At 31.1% G+C, this 21383-nt stretch overlaps 1 protein-coding gene across 5 annotated transcripts in view; it reads right to left on the bottom strand.

Annotated features, from left to right (window-relative positions):
* Positions 1–2715: 2715 nt before the first annotated feature.
* LOC134721948 (AMP deaminase 2-like) overlaps positions 2716–21383 on the bottom strand; it is a 44462-nt gene continuing 25794 nt past the window's right edge. For all 5 annotated transcript variants that reach the window (XM_063585278.1, XM_063585276.1, XM_063585277.1 and 2 more), the window contains 8 exons: positions 16500–16631; positions 15630–15793; positions 15154–15280; positions 11006–11169; positions 9848–9968; positions 9335–9508; positions 7085–7195; positions 2716–6042 (listed from right to left, as the gene is read on the bottom strand). In XM_063585278.1, coding sequence (XP_063441348.1) covers positions 5848–6042; positions 7085–7195; positions 9335–9508; positions 9848–9968; positions 11006–11169; positions 15154–15280; positions 15630–15793; positions 16500–16631 — 1188 coding nt within the window. In that variant the 3' untranslated portion in view covers positions 2716–5847. The remainder of the gene's footprint in view (positions 6043–7084; positions 7196–9334; positions 9509–9847; positions 9969–11005; positions 11170–15153; positions 15281–15629; positions 15794–16499; positions 16632–21383) is intronic.

A 21383-nucleotide genomic window follows, 5' to 3' on the forward strand; every position in this document is an offset into this window, starting at 1 on the left:
AGACTTTTGTATTCGTTATTTTTGATGTTAGAAACTGTATTTTACAAAATTAGATATTGCTCTGTATTAAGTATTATATTTATTCAAGTCGATGTTTGAAAAATGTTCTTTCACTTCAGGCACTCAAACATAAGTTAAATGATCTGTACTGTACTGAAAAAACTGTAGCTATTTACAAACAAAACCAGAGAGAATGGAATAGCGGGCACTTTCTGTGTTTATACTGAGAACAATCACACAAATACATGAGTCTTTTGTTTTTAAACTTGCTAATGAAAACCTATAAATTTGGCTCTTTACTTTCCATCTTTCTTGAATCAGAAACCATTTAAGGGCAATATATAGAGCAAACTACAGATGACCAATTCTTCTTTTTTTTTCCCTAAAAATTTCAAACTTGTATTTGTTTTTTTGTTTATTTTTTTTTTGTTACTTTTTTGACAAACTTTTGATTTCTGTCTTTTATTTTTCTCTATCCATTTTTTTTCTTCTTCAAAATTTTACTATAGAAATAAAACAAAACATAGACAAATTAGTTTGTAACAGAAAACTCAAACTGTTCTTAAGAATTAGTAATAGTAAGAAGTATTAAAATTAACTTAATTATAATTATCTGTAATTGTATTACCTGCATAGTAAAGAATAATTTATATTCCTTTGTATATTATCATGATCATGTATTGCGTTTTGATAAAATAAGATAAATATAAAAAAGAAGGTAAAAATCCGATTAAACACAGAAGTTACAAAACAGATAAAACAAAGAAGGTAAAAACCAAATAAAACATCATAGATATGCAGGCGTACACAATTTTAATCATGGTATCTATGATGAATTTATTTAGTCTGTTTAACTTACCATAGTATCTGTTAACCCTGATAACAAAATACTTTTTCTAAACTAATGTACCTATGTCCAAATGATTAAGTTTTATGCATTAATAAATATTTCTTTGTTGATTAAACATTTCTGCATCACCTTTAATTCAGAAAGATTTCATGTCATGAATGGCAAAATATTAATATTCCTAAAGAGACACGAAACTTAATTTCATTTGGATTTTCTGTTACTTATAAGTCATAACCCTGCTATCAAATTGTAAGTACAGGGATATGATTTTTTTCTTTATATGCATTTAGAAATCAAAGGATAATACATGAACTATAATGTTTATGCAGATGAAAATGTTACTTGATAGAGCTAGAATGTTGAAACTAGATGGAAATCTCTTCTTTATCTGATAATAATATGTCGGATCGCTAGATGATACAGTTTTGTAAAATAATTTAACTAACAAAGCAAGATTTTGCACTACACAAGTATGTCAAAGCCGCCTTTTTATATCTATTTTGAAGAGGGATAAAATGACATAACAAAGTACAAAGCAAAGATAACATAGACAATCCTGAAATATCTGATTGTAAATTTGGGCTCAATATGAATGTGGAAAGGTTATCACCGACAAACTAATATTCCATATTAACCATACAACCCAAGGCAGATAAGATAAGGCTGCATTTCTTAATCTGGAAACAGTAGCTCCTAATTGAGACCTTATTGGTCTGGAGCAGTAGAATTGGTACAGTCCATGTGATACTTATTACCATTGGATCAATAGTTCTGCTAGTGGACTATAAGTATACGATGGTTTTTCAGTTCTGTATTAAAGTGAAAATGCAGATCTTGTTCTTTTTTTTTATCGAAATTTGCTGTTATACAATTTTGGATATAAATTTAAAATATGAAATATGTCTTCCTCTTGCAATGCTCTGATTACTTCTCCCAGTTTCACTATACTTTTGGTGTTTTTCGTGTTGAATTAGCTCAGTGGTTTCTTATAAGTTTAAAATTTTCAAAATACTGTTCTCAAATATCACTGCAAAGAAATTATTTGTAGAATTTCACATCTGGTGCAGTACAATGGGTAATAGTCCTTGATGGTATCGCCAGCCCATAAGTCGTACTTTTTGACTGGCAGGAAAGTTATTGAAGGATATTGCCTTATTAAAATTTGATGTTATACAATTTCAGAAATCTTGTTAAATAAAGAGATGTACCGCCTTTTTCTTTTCTGGGTTTGACTATATGTTAAGTTATTTTTGGTTTTACAGCTCTCCAAAATATTTGTTCTTGATTTCAAATAGGTTAGACGTGAGCATCATTATAGTCATCAGTTGTTGAGTGTGCATGCGTTGCAATAAACTTTTTTAACTTTCAACGTCATTATCAGTACAATGACTGATAAATTTATACTTAATTTTATCTCAACTAAAAAAGAATTCCATTTAGTGCTGATTTTAAAGAAATATACTGTTAACCACTGTATGCAATGCTTGGTTTGATTATCTCTTATTTGTTGTGTTGAACCTGCTTATTGAAATTTTCAAATTTTATAAAGATTACATTATCTTGTGAGACAACATGTGGAATCTACGTTTTATGCTAGAATTAAGAAAATCATAAAAATATGTTTAGAGGCATAAACAAAAAATTCTTATGTTTCAATAAGAAGTGTGTTCAGTTATAGATAATGCGTTTTTTTAGGTTTTTCTTGTCATTTGGAATTTATAACCTTTCACTATTATTTCATGCCTTGGAACACATTCCATTTAACCTTTGTAATGTCTAGGTAGTTTCATGATAATAACAACCCTATCCTTCTAAAACTTAGAAACTCCATATGGTATTTAAGAACAAATAATAAACTCATTACAATCTTTGGCATCTTTGTTGACCAAAATTGCACTTTAATTGAATCACAGAAAACATCAAAACAATAATAATAATTCTATAAATTATATTTATATGTCAACAAACAATTCAATGCTTCTGAGAGATATACTTCTCTTTCAACAATCATGTGGTATCTGAGAGATATATTTCTCCTTTAACAATCATGTGGTATAACAGCAATATATTTCTGGACTTCATAACATTTTCACAATATATTTGTTCAAGTGGTAAGCTTACAGAAGCATGTACTTGTACAGCCCTCCTATAGCTAGTATTCAATCACCAGTCTGTGTGTTGTATTATACAGGACTCTTAGAGATTTCTGAAGTTTGACACCATCTTTTAAAATATTTTTTATAAGCAAGTTAAGTTTTAGATAAAATTTAATGTACAACTTACTTCTAATTTCATTTGAAGTAACAGAGGCTAGAATATTTTTTCACTAGAGACATTCTCAGATCATAAATGACTTTAATTTCTTTTATCTGTAGTCTTTTATTTATAAAATTAAAAACAAACCGAAATTATTTTGAATTCATCCAATTTAAAAAAAAACCACTTTGATATTTAAAATATTTGCAGTTGCCATACTTGAAAATAGAACATTATGCTCATCTTCTGTCATTAACAATAAGTTATACAGCTATAAAACAGCAAAAGTCTTTCAATAAATATCTCCAACAAAACACAGATTGATTAATTAATTAATTAACAAAGTGTTACACTCATAAACAAATAAACAGGAAGCATATTAATTTAGTGAATAAAGATATAATTCATTCTTCAAAGTATATTAAATATTACCTATATTGTAGGTCTTTACATAAAATTTTGATCTACACAAGCCTCTTACTTTGCTTATATGGGAATTTACTTTCAAGGAACATTAGAACAGTTATCTTTTGACAAACTAATTTGTTACAATTTTGCCTTTTAGCAATTTCGAATTATACAAGTTTTATAACCTTAACTTAATTTTGCAGGAAACAAAATTATCCAGAATAAAAATGTGTAATTTCACTGTATCTAAATTTCAAAAAGTGTGTATTCTACACAACCAAATATGGTATGGTTTTTTATTGGAATGTTGTTTATAATGATAGACCAACAAAAAAGCAGACACAGACTTGCCTGCCTTTATTAGGTAGGAGATACAACTCTACTTTATTGAAGGATAACTGCCTATATAACTACATGGATATTTTTTGTGTGCATTATATACAATAAAATATGTTTTTACTGCATTCTAATAACTTTTAGCTAGTTTTATAAATTACAATACAATACATTACAATAACAACCGATAGGGCAGTGTTATTTTAAACTTATATATTATTCTATAAAATACAATACAATACTTCACATTAATCACTGATGGCAGTAAAGAAAAAAAAAGCACCTCATAACTATCTATAAATAGTTTTCAATAATGCCACTTAAATTTAAAGCTATTTTTAGGATTTAGAAATGTCATCTTTTTATAAAGTTTATTAACACTCTAAATATCTGTTGAGCTTGCACTATGTTGAGCTAAAGATTAAAATAAAATAAAATGGAGGAATAAAAGTTTGTATCTATGTATTAAACCCGTTTTTCCAAAAGTTTGTATATATGTAGTGAACACATTCCATCTAAGTTAGGTACAAATATGACAATTCACTTAAGAAAACAGTTCATCACAAAGAATCACTTCACTTTCACAACACCTATTCATGACATTGTCAACTGTAATTTACATAGTATATATGTACATATACACAAAACATTGATTTGTCACAAAATTTGGCATACACTAATAATATATAAGTGAGATCTTTTACTTATATCACAGTTTAAAAATAGAAAGTTTTGCTCTGTAAGGTATCAAGTCGATATATAACCTAACCTTACCATCATAAATAACCTATTTGTACCTTGTAAAGCTTATAATATTTTTTTCTATTTACAAACAATTTGCAACAATTTTTTTTTTAAAACAATATAGAACTTGAACACAGAGTTTTGTTGTCTTTGATTTAACACAGAAACTTATAAAAATGAAATTATCAAAGCTAAAACAAACTACCAATAAGCTCTTTTTTCATTTAATTTTATTATTTTAAAGGGTGACCATGGCAGTTAGAATATAGTTATACACATAACATTCTTTGATTTAACAATACGATACAAAATTCTGTTTACATAAAAAGAAGTCATTGAAATGCAAAACTGATTGAAATAACACAAATCTGTTATTCAAATAGTTATGCTCAATACTATAACAATTTTATTACACAAATTCTGAATAAAACTTAGACATTTAAAATTACTTTAACAAAATCTAACTAAAAAACAAAATGATCGCATCAACAAATAATAAGAAAATACATACATAATATTGAAACAAAATTAATGATAGCAAAATAGCCAAATGTGTTTAATATTCATTTTCCCCATGTAAACTAAACATAATCAAGGCCGTCAAATACAGTTTTATATTGATATTCAATCTATGAACAAAGCTTTAGTGTTAACCATCATACATTAATGCTATTTAAAAGAAGCTGAGTCACACACACACTTTTATGACATGTAACAGACAAAAATGAAGCCACCTTTATCTCAAAAACAGGGAAAATATTAACCCATGACACTGGCAACATTAATGAGCCACCTGTCACAGCATTTTTAATCAAGTGGTACAATTCAGTTGGACTTATGAATTAGTGGCTGTTTTTGGTTTAAGAAACCCCTTAAATTAATGGGAAGAGAATGGTACCAAGTAGTGAAAAACTTCTTTTCCTTTTCATAAAAGTAGCATAAGATTAAACTTGAACATAACTCACATAAACCATGTAGATAAAACTGTCTGGCCATGTAAATCTGCATAAAACTTTTCATAAAGAAATAAAACATATATAAGATATGATATGCATACTACTTATGAGCTTGTGTGAACCCTTAAGTATTAATGATATTAGATCGATTTGATAGTGCAATATAACACTCTTAAAGATTGATTCTTTTGAGAAATTGCAAAGGAGATGTGGATAGGATCAGACAATCACAACAAGAAAACAAATAGTGTGTCCTCTCTTCTTCACAAATGACCCAAAAAGGTCCTGTATGAAAGTCTAGGCGGATGACAAAGAGTTTTCAGATTTACGAGATTTATTATATGACTTAACACCACTTGAGATACAGCGGAGCTCATCCACTAACGATTCATATCTATATGCCACACGGATACTGGATACATTTGTTCTGGTCACATCATTTCCTGCTACCCCTTCTTTGGTGTAATTCAGTCCAAGCCAGTTCTGTTTTACCTTTAAAAAATAAATATGGGATGCATCAGTTAAATATTATTCTAATGCAATTTGGATGTAACAATTTTTTTCATTGGCTAAATGTTGCCGTCAAATCCACAGTTGACCAGGCGTAACTAAGGAGGGACCCGCCATTTTGAATTGATTAATCAACAAATGTTCGATTACTACTATATAATTGAAAATAAAACATCACCTACCTCGAATTCTACGTTTTATTGTAATTTTATCCGAATTTGAAGCGTACAGGTAACGAAATAACCTCCAGTTTGTAAGTTTTCTTTGTATGACGTCACATTTAGCCATGAAGTCTTTGTGCCAAAATCATTCATGAAGTTTCACGGATTTTTTTTTTATTTGACAAATTTAGACATTTTTTCAAGTTTTATCGTATTTTTTCTTTTTGAAATGCATTAGAATCGGAATAACAGTACTGTAGTTGAAGAGTTGCCACCATCAATTTTGATTTGACGGTCGCAAATCTCCATTTTACTGTCTCCGCTACGCGTCGCCAGTAAAACTGCATTTGCGACTGTCAAATCTACAATTGACGGTGGCAACTCTTCAACTACAGTACTGTTATTCCTTAAGTATTTGTTCTCTCTTAATATTTTAAAATTGAGAATCATTATTTACACAAAATTCAGACAGAAATTTTCTTTTCTTTGATTACTGTTTTAATAGTTAAACATTTTTTTTAAATCAAATGGAAGTAAGCCACACAGTATTATTTAGTTAAAAGTCGAATGGTTGCTTAAATGTCACATCATATAACTTTTTAAAAAGTCCATAGGTTGCTTGTATGCCACACAAAGTCTTTTTCAATAGTCAAACCTCAGATTGTTATTCAGTAGATTATATCTAACAGAAAAGCATAAACTAAAAAAAAAAACTTTTAAAAAGTTCATATCCAAGAAGACCAATTGGTAGCCTTTGGCCCTCTTTGGTTTCCATTCTTAAATTTATTTTCTAATAACTGAATGTCAAACCATCTAACCTGTAAATGTATTGAAACATGTATGATCAACCTTATGATAATTACCTCATGTTCAAATCCACTTTGTAGAACACTGTTCCTGGCAATCTCACACATATCACCAGAACTTAGCTTCCAGACCTGGGCAGCAATACTATACTCCTCCATCAAAGGTTCCTATTATAGAAGATATCATTTTGTATCTTAGATTACTGTGAAAGTACTTTAATTCGTGGGTATGAATTTTATGGGTTTAAACAACATTTTCATGTTTGTGGGTTTTTAAATTCGTGGATTTTAGTTGTCTAAAAAATTAAAAAATTGAAGCCATTAGAAATAAAGGTGACAAATTTTCTGGATTGAAGGAAATTGCTAAGTAAATATTGATCCGTAGTGACCACACTAATTAACCAGAGATAGAGTGATCAACAGATTAAAGACCATCAAAGGTGTTAATTAGGCCATAAACATGTCACAAGAAGTAAACAGAAACATAAACAAATGCTATAAACGTAACTTGAATTGAAAAATATTTCTTTTAAAAGGCAAACCGAGTATGAAATTGTTATTACCCATTATGAGGATATAAGATGAATACTTTATCATACTATCATATCAATACCCGAAATCTGACTTTCATTGATCAAAAATATTTTTTTATGAAAAGTAAAAGATCAAAAGTTGTACAGTTTAGGTAATTAAAGATTAAACGGGTATAATACTGCATGGGGTTGTAGATCATAGCGCATTTGCCCTGTGACTACTATAATAGTATTCTCAGATTTGGCAATATACAATATATTGTCTATATCATATCAGTAGTCAAACCTACATGGGGATCTTTCCATGTCTTGATTTGGACAGCCTTTGTTGTATTTTGTTGGACACTTAAATTTGTGGATAAAGTCATCCACGAAAACCACGAAAATTGGTTCCCACGAATAAAAGTACTTTCACAGTGTCTGTAATTTTTTAATTGCAACATGTTTTTAAATTTTATTAAAATTGACTTATCAAATATTAAATTCCAAAATGACAGTATGATATTAACCTAAATTATTACAATCTTCGAATACAACAACAAAGGAGTAAGTTCGGTAAGGGCCATATTTGGCCCCAATTATAAAGTTCATAGTTACAAGGTAATAAATGTTTAAAGTTGCCTTAAAGACATGTTAGAAAGTTAAACAGAACTATTTTTGTCAAAGTTTAATTCTAACACTTTGATTTTTACATCGAAAAAAGGTCAAGATAAGGGAATTTCGTGAAATGTGACAAAACCAGCTAGATTTCAACCAAATAAAGGACCAAGAAACATAGAGCGCAGGCGTTGACAAGCTTAAAATTCAAATAAGACATGTGAAATGTCTTCACAAACATTATTTTATAAGATCATTGTTGTCGATGTATGCACTGTATGTTTCCTGTCCAATAATCTATGGAATTTCGACCATTTTAGTTGATTTTTTTGAGAAAAATCAATATGAGTACAACTTGTGACGTCATAATGAAACGCAGAAAGGTAAAATTTTCAAAAAAATGGGTTATATCCTAGCTAGTCAATAATTTATCGTGCTATTGGTCGATAAATACGAATTTAAAATTTAAGCTAAAAAAGGGGGCCATTTTGGGACCTTATCGAACATACTCCTTTAGATTTATAAAATTTAAAGCAGTAAAATCCCAATGTTATACACAATACAACAGCAACAGCTTAAAAAGTTAAGACATTCTAGGAAAATAACTGTTGTACATACAAAAAAGAAATTTGTGAAATTACCAGATCTTTGTGTTGGGAGTCAAATTTTATGTATACAAATCATGCTACCTTGTGCATGTGCCTGTCCTCGGTTAGTAGACTGTAACTCAGTGGTTGTTGTTTTTTTTGCTTTTATGTTATATTTGTTTTTCATTTAATGTTATGTACAGAAAATAGCTTTCTTATTTCTTATTCATTATTACTAAACTAGTATATATTTGTTTAGGGGCCAGCTGAAGGACTTCCCCGGGTGCCGAAAATTCTCACTACATTAAAGACCTGTTGGTGATCTTTTGCTGTTGTTTTTTTCTATGGTCGGGTTGTTGTCTCTTTGACACATTCCCCATTTCCATTCTCAATTTTATTCGTGTTTGAATTGTTTTACATTTGTCATGTTTTGCCTTCCACAGTTTTACTATGCCATATGGGTTTTGCTAATTGTTGAAGGTTGTATGGTAAGTTTTGGTTTCTAACTTCTAAATCATTTGGTCTCTAGTGGTGAGTTGGGACTTTTGCAATCAAACCATATCTACTGGTTTTTACATAATTTGATTTACCTTAGTGAAATGGAACTGCAGTGGATCATCTGTGGACAGGGATACATTCAGACCTCTGTTGAAATATTCTGGCAGTGGATTACGTTGATAGTTAAGGAACAATGAGTTATTACTCAGTGGTGACATAGCTATCCCTATCTGAGACATATAGTACAGATACTGCAGTACAGGAACCTATAACAAATATAATGTATATAAAATCATATTTTTATAATGTATCAGAATTCTGTACTTACTGAACAAATTTGGGGACATCATTTTTGTTGGTACTAACTTTTTTTCTCCAAAAAAATCTATTTCTGGTAAAGCTTGAAAATAAGGTTTGATTGATTCACAATTACCAACCAAATCAACAAAAATTAGATTTAAATTGGCCTTGAGGCTTCTTAGGAGAATCAATTTTAAAAGTTGACCATAACAATGGAAGTCTATTTGTTTAGTAGGCTCACATAGACCATTGGTCTAAGTAAGGCTTACATAGACCATTGGTCTAAATAAATTAAAAATACCTACCTTTCTTAGTACTAAGCCATGGGCAATATTTTCAGCAAATAAGAATCCTGCTACGAGATGTGTAACATTTCCTGCCTCTCCACAATGTGGTCTCAGGACAAATGTGTGCATTCCTCTTTCTCTGCAAAGCAATAAAGTTAATGGTAAAAGTGTACTTATATAGTGATTTGAGGTAAAAGTATGATTCAACTTGCAGAAAATACATTAGTATTGTTTATAAAGCTAACAAGATTAGGAAATGTCCTTTCAATTTTGTTTGGCTTATTAAAATCATTAAGGTTATCATTTGTTTTTGTTCAATCATTCCTGCATGAATTTCAGTGAATGAACATTGATTCACTAATATAAAACTTAAAATAAGATTTAAATATTTCTTTCAATTTTAAGCATTAAAATCTGTACAAATTTATTAGGAGCATTGCACTGGACTCTTTCTTTCGTACTGTTATAGTTTGAAACTCTGCTACATGCTGTGGTTTTCATAAGTCAGGTAATGTTAGTTGTTGACTGATGTTGTAACTTCTTAATGTTTTTAATCACTAGGAATAAGTTCGTCTTTTTATTGACTTCTGAGATTAGAATACAACATTTTTTTAAGACACTTGTCTATTGTTGAATACTATCAAGTAACCTCTAGATGTCTTTTTGCTTTTGTTTTTATTTGAGTTTCCGTCTCAATGACATACCCAAATCTAATTTTTGCCATATGTTGAAATAACACGAAAGCCCCACTTGCACTATCATTTTCTATGCTTAGTGGACCCAAAAATTGTGGTCAAAACTCTAATTTGGCATTAAAATTAGATAGATAAAATCATAGGGAACTTGCCTACTAAGTTTCAAGTTGATTGGACATCAGCCTCATCAAAAACTACCTTGACCAAAAACTATAACCTACAGTAGGACAGACAACTGCCAGACAGATTAAAGGATGCACAGACTGAATAAAATACCCCTATTTGGGGCATAAAAAATACTGGATTGATACTGTTCTTTTAAAAAAAAAAAAAGATGAAATCCCTTCTTTCTGCACAGGTAGTCATTAGATTTTTTTTAAGACCTTGACACCCATGAGGGACTTGCAAGCTTGATTTTGTTCAGATAACAATCTTTTTTATACCAGACTTGCTGTTAATTATTTTTTTGTTTAAAACATACCTTCTGAAGTGGTTTAGAACAGCCAGATTAGCATACATAAAGTATAAGTAGTATGTATATGGTGGATTTTCTACACTAGTCCAATCTTCTGGTTCAGGTGTATCCTTAGTAAACTGGATATGTTCTGATTTAGATTCATCATCTACGGAGTCAATTCCAGATACCTGAAAAAATAATTATAACATAATTTTAACAAGAGTGCACACACTGAAATGTCTCGCCTTCTTTACTAATCATTGATATTATGTTGATAGTCCTAAGTATAAAGCTTTATTACAACTGTCACATACTTAACATGAACCAAGATAGGTAAACAAAGACCAATGAACCATGAAAATGAGGTCAAGGTCAGATGAACCAAGCCAGGCAGACATGTACAGCTAACAATGCTTCCATACAACAAATATAGTTGACCTATTACTTAAAGTTTTAGAAAAATAGACAAAAACATAAAAACTTAACACTGTGCAATGAACCATGAAATTGAGGTCATGGTCAAATAAAACCTTCGGGACTGACATTGAGATCATAATATATTTCAGTACACCAAATATAGTTGACCTTTTCCATATAATATAAGTTAAAAAGACCAAAACTTAAAAAATTAACTTTGAATACTGAACCATGAAAATGAGGTCAAGGTCAGATGACATCTGCCCGCTAGACATGTACACCTTACAATCATTCCATACAACAAATATAGTAGACCTATTGCATAAAGTATGAGAAAAACAGACCAAAACACAAAAACTTAACTATAACCACTGAACCATAAAAATGAGGTCAAGGTCAGGTGACACCTACCAGTTGGACATGTACACCTTACAGTCCTTCAATACACCAAATATACTAGCCCTATTGCTTAAAGTATCTGAGATATGGACTTGACCACCAAAACTTAACCTTGTTCACTGATCCGTGAAATGAGGTCGAGGTCAAGTGAAATCTGTCTGACAGGCATGAGGACCTTGCAAGGTATGCACATACCAAATATTATTATCCTATTACTTATAATAAGAGAGAATTCAAGATTACAAAAATTCTGAAATTTTTTTTCAAGTGGTCACTGAACCATGAAAATGAGGTCAAGGACATTGGACATGTGACTGACAGAAACTTTGTAACATGAGGCATCTATATACAAAGTATGAGGCATCCAGGTCTTTCACCTTCTTAAATATAAACCTTTTAAGAAGTGAGCTAACACCGCCGCCGCCGCCGCCAAATCACTATCCCTATGTCGAGCTTTCTGCAACAAAAGTTGCAGGCTCGACAAAAAACTGTGAGCTACTGCTCACTGATGATACCCCAGCCGCAAGTGGATAATATCAATAGTATAAAAATATGCAAGTGTTCGGTAAACAGGAAGTTGTCGAGTGATGAATCTGAAAACGCATCACACTGTATAGCTGACTTATATAAATCCTGAAACCAAATTTCAGAAATCCTTGTATTGTAGTTCCTGAGAAAAATGCGACGAAAAATATTCATGGGACGGATGGACGGACGAGGACGAGCTGATGGACGGACGGACAGAAGGACTGACAGACAGAGGTAAAACAGTATACCCCCTTTTTTAAAGCGGGGGTATAATTAGAATATAATACAAAACTTCTTAATGACTGTGATAACTAAGTGTAAGATTGCTTTCATTGACATTTTGTACATATTTCAAAACTATTTTTAACAAATACAGAGTATTTGGTGTTAGATTCAATTTTTGCCTCAGGGCTGTTCCAGAAAATACTATGTCCCCCCCAGGGAAGGCAATTTTTTTAAATATTATGTGGGTGGTTGTATTTGAAATACCAAAATGCAAAGGGACTGCTGTTCTAATTAAATTTTATTTCTGTGGGTGGTGGGGGTTAGAACTAGAGGCTCTAAAGAGCCTGTGTCGCTCACCTTGGTCTATGTGAATATTAGACAAAGGACGCAGATGGATTCATGACAAAATTGTGTTTTTGTGATGGTGAAGTGTTTGTACATCTTATTATACTGAACTTGCTGCTTACAATTATTTCTATCTATATTGAACTTGGCCCAGTAGTTTCAGTGGAAAATGTTAGTTAAAATTTACAAATTTCATGAAAATTGTTAAAAATTGACTATAAAGGGCAATAACTCCTAAAGGGGTCAACTGACCATTTTGGTCATGTTGAATTATTTGTAGATCCTACTTTACTGTACAGTATTGCTGTTTACAGTTTATCTCTATCTATAATATTATTCAAGATAATAACCAAAAACAGCAAAATTTCCCTAAAATTACCAATTCAGGGGCAGCTACCCAACAATCGGTTGTCTGATTCATCTGAATATTTCAGGGCAGATAGATTTTGATCTAATAAACAGTTAAACCTTGTGCGATTTGCTCTAAATGCTTTGGTTTTTGAGTTATAAGCCAAAAACTGCATTTTACCCCTCTGTTCTATTTTTAGCCATGGCAGCCATCTTGGTTGGTTGACCGGGTCACGCCACACATTTTTTAAACCAGATACCCCAAAGATGATTGTGGTTAAGTTTGGATTAATTTGGCCAGGTAGATTCAGAGGAGAAGATTTTTGTAAAAAATTACTAAGATTAACGAAAAATGGTAAAAAATTGACTATAAAGGACAATAACTCCTAAAGGGGTCAACTGACCATTTTGATCATGCTGACTTATTTGTAGATCTTACTTTGCTGAACATTATTGCTGTTTAAAGTTTATCTCTATCTATAATAAAATTCAAGATAATTACCAAAAACAGCAAAATTTCCCCAAAATTACCAATTCAGGGGCAGCAACCCAACAACGGGTCGTCCAATTCATCTGAAAATTTCAGAGCAAATAGATCTTAACATGATAAACAATTTTACTTCATCAGGTTCGCTCTAAAAGGTTTGGTTTATGAGTTATAAGCTAAAAACTGCATTTCAACCTTGTTCTATTTTTAGCCATGGTGGCCATCTTGGTTGGTTTGACGGGTCATGCCACACATTTTTTAAACTAGATACCCCAATGATGATTGTGTCCAAGTTTGGTTCAATTTGGCCTGGTAGTTTCAGTGAAGAAGATTTTTGTAAAAGATAACTAAGATTAACGAAAAATGGATAAAATTGACTATAAAGGGCAATAACTCCTAAAGGAGTCAACTGACCATTTTGGTTATTTTGACTTATTTGTAGATCTTACTTTGCTGAACATTATTGCTGTTTACAGTTTATCTCTATCTACAATAACATTCAAGATAATAAGCGAAAACGGACAAAATTTCCCTAAAATTACCAATTCAGGGGCAGCAACCCAACAACCGGTTGACCGAATCATCTGAAAATTTCAGGGCAGATAGATCTTGACCTGCTAAACATTTTTACCCCATGTCAGATTTCCTCTAAATGCTTTGGTTTTTGAGTTATAAGCCAAAAACTGCATTTTACCCCTATGTTCTATTTTTAGCCGTGGCGGCCATCTTGGTTGGTTGACCGGGTCACGCCACACATTTTTTAAACAAGATACCCCAATGATGATTGTGGCCAAGTTTGGTTCAATTTGGCCCAGTAGTTTCAGAGGAGAAGATTTTTGTAAAAGTTAACAACGACGACGGACGACGGACGACGACGGACGACGGACGCAAAGTGATGGGAAAAGCTCACTTGGCCCTTCGGGCCAGGTGAGCTAAAAAAGTGCCGTTTTTCCCATTTTTTGTAATCATTTTGAGCACATCTATCCAGAATCAAATAAACTCTTTTCAATTATCTCACTGTATTATACATAGATCTCTCCTCTTATATAAATACTTGCAACTAAAAATAGGATGATGTGGTATGATTGTCAATGAGACAACTCTATATCTGAGTCCAAATGACATAGAAGTTAGCAGCTATAGGTCACTTTGTGTGCAAGTTTTTTGTTTTTTTTATCTCAATACCTTTACTATACTATATATTGGTAGATTTCAGTAAGAGTTTTGTGCCCGTCTCTAATTTAGTTTTTAAAAGATGCAAACACATTTTTAATTATTTTTGTTTTTTGCCTATTTTAAACTTCATCTGCATGGTATTTGGTATCTTCTCCCTTCTCTTTCATATAGTTATAGTTATTTCTAATAGACATTTTTACTATTCTCAAATATCATTTTCTATTTAATATTTGCCTTTTTTACTTACATATCTCAGGAAAGCATGTAACTCTGGATGTGAACTAGGATCGTTGGTCACTTCAAATAATGGCAAGAATATATTCTCAAGGACATCCTGGAAACTGTTCACCAAATTATTAGACTTGTAAACATCACTGTAAAAATAATTTATTCACTTTTAAATGATATCAAAAAGTTTCAAATTATAAAAAAAAAACTCATAAAGATGCCTCCATTTTTTTAATGTTTCTTTGTCAAAAATAACCATCTTTTTCTTTTAGCAATTAAATCTGAACAGAAGGAAAATCATTTAAGTTATTCTTTAAACTAGCAGTTTCCTTTATTATACATTGTTCACAATTACTTTGAAGATTCAATAATTTACACAATTTAGATACACATTTGTATTTTACATATATAACATATCTTTAAGAATAAATACCAATTGACAATTATTTACACATATGGTTAAAATGTACTTGTGGTGTGTTTCATTGAACTTACTATAATCTTGGCACCTGGATAAGCCATCGTACATTATTTGAGTACACCTTATGGTTGACTGCCCACTTGGCTAGTTTGTCCCACTCATCACGAGATCGGCCATAAATAGAAAGTCTGTACTCAGCATTCTGATATTTACTCTCCTCCAGATCACTCATTACTTCCTAAAAAAAGAGGGAGAACAAATTGATTACAACAGAATGCATACAGTGTGTAGGTAAAGGAAATATCTTTGGTTAACCTCCAGATCAGTCATTACTTCCTAAAACAGAGGGAGAAAAAAATTCTTTACAAGCTTAAGGCCTTAGGTTAAAAGTTTTGAATCTGTAATTTCAACTTGATCTTTAATCTTGAAGTTGTAGATTCTGAATATAATTCTGAATATAATCAAGGTAAATTTGGTAAAAATAGACCTCACATTTGCTTTATTCATTTCCGAAAAAGAGTATACTTCCTTGATTCTACAAGTTAAGTTTTCCATATTTCTTATTTTTTATGATGATGTTTTGTTTAAAAGTTCATAAAATGATAATTTGGGAATGTGTCCATGGGACACAGATGATGCCCCTGCTTCCATATAAAGGGACATAATTTAGAAACGGTTAGGGTGATACTACAAAAACTTGATCTGTGTTATGTTGTAATAAACATTGTGTATAAGTTTCATATTATTTGCCTGGAAAACTAAAGTTAATAGATATCAAGAGACACCAACCTTATGTCTCAAATAAATGAAAGACATCCAGAACAGACATCAACAATATGTCAATAAACAGATAAGTATAGACATACTTTACTTTGTTAATGGACCAAGTCAAACAAAACTTGGACTTATCTGACAGAAATGATATACAACTGTTGTAAAATTACCTTAAGGACTTGACCAAAGTATTTTCCATTGATGTGATTATCTGTTTTAATGAAGATCTCTCTGAGTCGACTTTGTCCGATGGGGTTGTACTTGGCATTGAATTTGTCAAACCTGTGAAATGTGTTTCTGTCCTGCAAAGATATAAATATATAAATATAATTTTTCATTAATCTTTTTTAATCAACAACTTTGTTTTGTTTCTTTTTTATACATGTTTTATACACATATTTTAAGGTGTTCAATTAATTCAAATATAATTTTATTTCTAAATGAGTTCTTTATCTGTTATACATGTATAAGGTTATGCAATAATTTACAAAATATGCCATCATTCTACAAAGTAATAGCTTCAAAAATGATAATTAAATGAACAATAGCTTTTGGAAAACCAGTAAAGCAACTTAAAAAAATTCTGAATTTGAATGAATCTTTACCATAATGTGGCGTCTAGATTCTGTGTTTATTGAATTTTCCATAGTACAATTCCATAGAAAAATTTAAGCAAAATTCAAATATATTTCAAATAAAAGTCCAAGGAATGTTAGAGCACAATTTCATGAAAAGTTTGAGTACAATTTCATGAAAAGTTTGAGTACAATTTCATGAAAAGCTTGAGCACAATTTCATGAAAAGGTTTGAGTACAATTTCATGAAAAGTTTTGAGTACAATTTCATGAAAAGTTTTATATACAATTCCACGAAAAGTTTGAGTACAATTCCATGATAAGTTTGAGAACAATTCCATGATAAGTTTGAGTACAATTCCATGATAGGTTTGAGTACAATTCCAAGAAGATTTTCGCCTTATCAGGATGTCTATTATTGAGGGTCACGACACTCGACTTTTATAGTTAAAATTTAACCTATACTGTGAAAGTACTTTTATTCGTGGGGTACCAATTTTCGTGGTTTTCGTGGATGACTTTATCCACGAATTTAAGTGTCCAACGAAATAAAACAACCATTGTCTAAATCCGAGAATATCTTAATAGCAGTCACAGAACTCCAACCGCATGCAGGATTATACCCATTTAATCTTTAATCACTTGAACTGTACAACTTTTGATCTTTTAATTCTCATAAAAAATATTTTTGATCAATGAAAATCAGATTTCCGGTATTGATATACTAACAAGTATGATAAAGTGTTCATTTTATATCCTTATAGTTCTTGTACATATGGGAAATAATAATTTCTGTCTTGATTTTGATAAGAATTATTTGACAATTGAAGATACGTTTAAAGCATTTGTATATGTTGCTGATTTCTTTAAGTGACATGTTTATGGCCTAATTAACACCTTTGATGGTCTCTAATCTGTTGATCACTTTATCATGGGTTAATTAGTGTTATCATTAGGATTGACAGGTGTCAATGTTTACTTTGCAATTTTCTTAAATCCAGACTATTTGTTACCTTCGTTTCTAAAGGCTTTAATTTTTCAATTATTTTATTTTATAAGAAAACTAAAATCCACGAATTTAAAAACCCACGAACATGTAAATATTGCTCAAACCACGAAAATTGATACCCACGAATTAAAGTACTTTCACAGTATATATATATATATATATCCACTAAAATAATATTTCCATTTTCATAGGGAACACCCAAACCCAAATATGTTTGATTTAATCAAAGAGCAGAATGCTCTGAGGGATACGATTGCCATAGTTTTCATTGACACATGTATAGCAGTTCTGCCAAATTTTCATTAAACAAATGCAGGAGATTTGGCCAAAATTGAAAAGATCAAAGAAGAAAAAAATAGATCCAAGAATACTGCCGCAAAAAAGCATGAACATGCGTGAGTCTCAAGCATTTTTGGCTGGTAACCCTGGTACAGCTGGATAGTATTATTCTCTAAACTAATTCAACTGCACATGCAAAATGTAACAATCTGAATAGTCACTCAACTTAAAGAATAGCCAATCCCCGTTACAAGTGTATGAGCCATGTACTTATTGTGTTTTATCAAATTATAGTTATCCTGTACCATTGTAAACTCGTACCACTAAAAAAACCTTGTACCAATGCAAACTCGTACCATTGCTCACTCGTACCAACTTATTTAAATGCATTCAAATGATGTTAAATGATGAATATACATGATATACGTTACTTTCACCCAATACCTCTTAAGTCTGTAAAATGTATATAATTTGAAAGTACAATGACCAATTTGTAGCTAATGTTCCTTGTATATTGGATAGAAAATACTGTGGCAGATGTAGATAATTAAAGTATAAACAGTTTCACCCGAAGAAAATTTTTCATGAATGATTCAGTCTTAGCAGTTAGTCCAAATGATTGCCAAAATTATTTTTACTGTCTATAAATAAATGTAACAATGAAATGTAAGTGATTCCTGTTAAGGGGGTCCGCATTTTCCCCCGCAAAAAAAGCACATGGCTTTCAACAATTGTAAACATAGCATTCAATTTGTGGTCATGGATTACAGCTTTAATTAACTTAAATTGGATATATATATATTCAACATGTTCAATTTGAATAAGGTACAGTTAAAGCAATGTTTTAACTTTCCTCTGGATTAAGTTCTACAGTGGCGGATCCAGAACTTTTCCTAAGGGGGAGCCTGCTGACTAACCTAAGAGGGGGCCCGCTCCAGTCATGCTTCAATGATTCCCTTTATAATCAACCAAATTTTTTCCACGAAAAAGGGGGGGCCCTGGATCCGCCTATGTTCTAGTTTGAAAGATCAGTTAAAACATTAATGCTTTAAAACATTCTTTATTTTTGTCTAAGTTTTCATTTAACTCCTGTGTAAAATTCAAGTAATTCAACTTTATTTCTATTAAGTTTACAAACAGAAACCCATAAAACATCATATTTTTTAATATATTTTTCTGAATGGTACGACTTCCCAGTAGTACAAGTTAACTTTTTTGGTTCCAATGCCGTGGTACGAGTTAACTTGCTTCCATATCTTATCACCGTAATTCTAGGAGGAACCCTAAACTGGACCCCTGTTGTGTTCACGTATCGCTACACTCACCTTCGGTGCGAAGCTATATATAGAACGGCGGACCAGTTTAGGAGGAACCCCATTTCTTACTCTTTAATTATTGAAGTTCCTTTGGGTCAGAGGGCATGACTCCTTTCCGTACACACTCCTCTGTTTACATTGAGATCGTTCTTAATATATTACGACGTTTATCGGCATTTACGAGTTAATTCTTCTTGACGAATACTTCGAAAAGGGAGACAACTCCAAACGATAATATGGAAGATTCCATTTCTACTGAAGGGGTGTTATAGGTAATTTTTACGATGAAACATTTATTTTTAAAATTTAAATTATGCATATGATTTAAAATTATGCAACAACAATAGCCCTCCATACGCAGACAGACATAGAAAGAATCTCATGAGTTTCAAATTAATCAATGAAGCGGGGAAACACTCAATCTGATACCCCTTGAAATCAGGAAAACTACACGCGCATGTGGGGTCTCACTAATTAGCGACAAAAAGCGTCAAGAAGCGACAAGAAGAAAAATAATATAAGTGACAAAAAGCAACAAGAAGCTATTTAGCGACAAGAATACATTTTGTCATCACATACATCAAAATATTTTTTTAGGATTACATTGAAAGATGAAGAAATAAAAATTATGACTTCCTCTTGTTTGATTTCAGTTCTTAATTTGTATTTCACAATTTGTGTATGTATTTTCTGGACAATTAAGCACAAATAATGCATTTTGCAAGTTAAGTATATATTGTACAAAAATAGTTTTAAAAACAAATAAAAAGACAAAATATATTATTGTTCTAAAACACAAGTAAAAGTAATACCATAAAACGACAGGGTAAAGGTAATACTTCCTGTGATACCTTATAAAATATCATGTAAATAAATGTAGCAACTGAATTTCATTTTTTCCCCTATCAAAATTAACTTTCCTGTCGTTAAAATTGTTTTCTTTTGCATATTTTTTTAATATTTATTTCGAATAAGTAATATAAATAAAAAAATGTTTTCTTGTCGCTAAATAGTTTCTTGTTGCTAATATTATTCTTCTTGTCGCTTCTTGACGCTTTTTGTCTCTACAATTCTTTTTGTCTCTAATTGGTGAGACCACGCATGGGCATTAATACATAAACAATCAGCGACTTACGATTTGGAACAAGTACGTTTATTAAATGATATGATGAATGGTTCTGCATTTCTTTATGAGAGTACAGTATCAAATATCAGTTTCATAACGGTAAAATATAGAAATACTGTTCTTCAGTTCTTGTGACAGAAATAGAATTATCGATCGGCTTTCAGAGAACTCTCGCAAGTTATCAAAATTTGGGAATTCCCTCTGACGTGTTTCTAAATTTATAAAAACACTAAATATAAATACTGTTTAATTCTGATTTTCCGTATTGTTACAAACACGCATATAAGTCAAGGAAAATATCACACATGAAGATTATGAGTAAAACATTACAGGAAAGTTGTTTATGTTCAATTGTTTTGCTTGTTTTTACCTTTTAAAGCAAGACAATCATAAGAATCTGAGATGTTGCTGAATGTTTAGAATAAAACGAATGACGTGAGGGAGTGTATCATAGGGTCAACGGTAAAAGTATACAGATTGCTTGACAGCAATCGTATCCCAAAAACAACATGAACAATGAGTAAAGTGTATAAAATTAGAATGGTATGTGTTATAAATGTTTTATTTTTCAAATAGAATAGCCCTAACAGACAAAAATTTGCACACACAACAAAATCATGCATTTTCAGTCAATGTTTTTTTACAATACAACACACAAAAAGGTAATAGTTCAAATGACCCCCTTTTTTTGTCACAATCCTTTGCAAAACGTTCTTGAATTCTTTCTAGCAAAAACGTGTAAGGGTAAA

The sequence above is a fragment of the Mytilus trossulus genome, chromosome 6 (genome assembly GCF_036588685.1).
Source record: "Mytilus trossulus isolate FHL-02 chromosome 6, PNRI_Mtr1.1.1.hap1, whole genome shotgun sequence".
NCBI lineage: Eukaryota > Metazoa > Mollusca > Bivalvia > Mytilida > Mytilidae > Mytilus > Mytilus trossulus.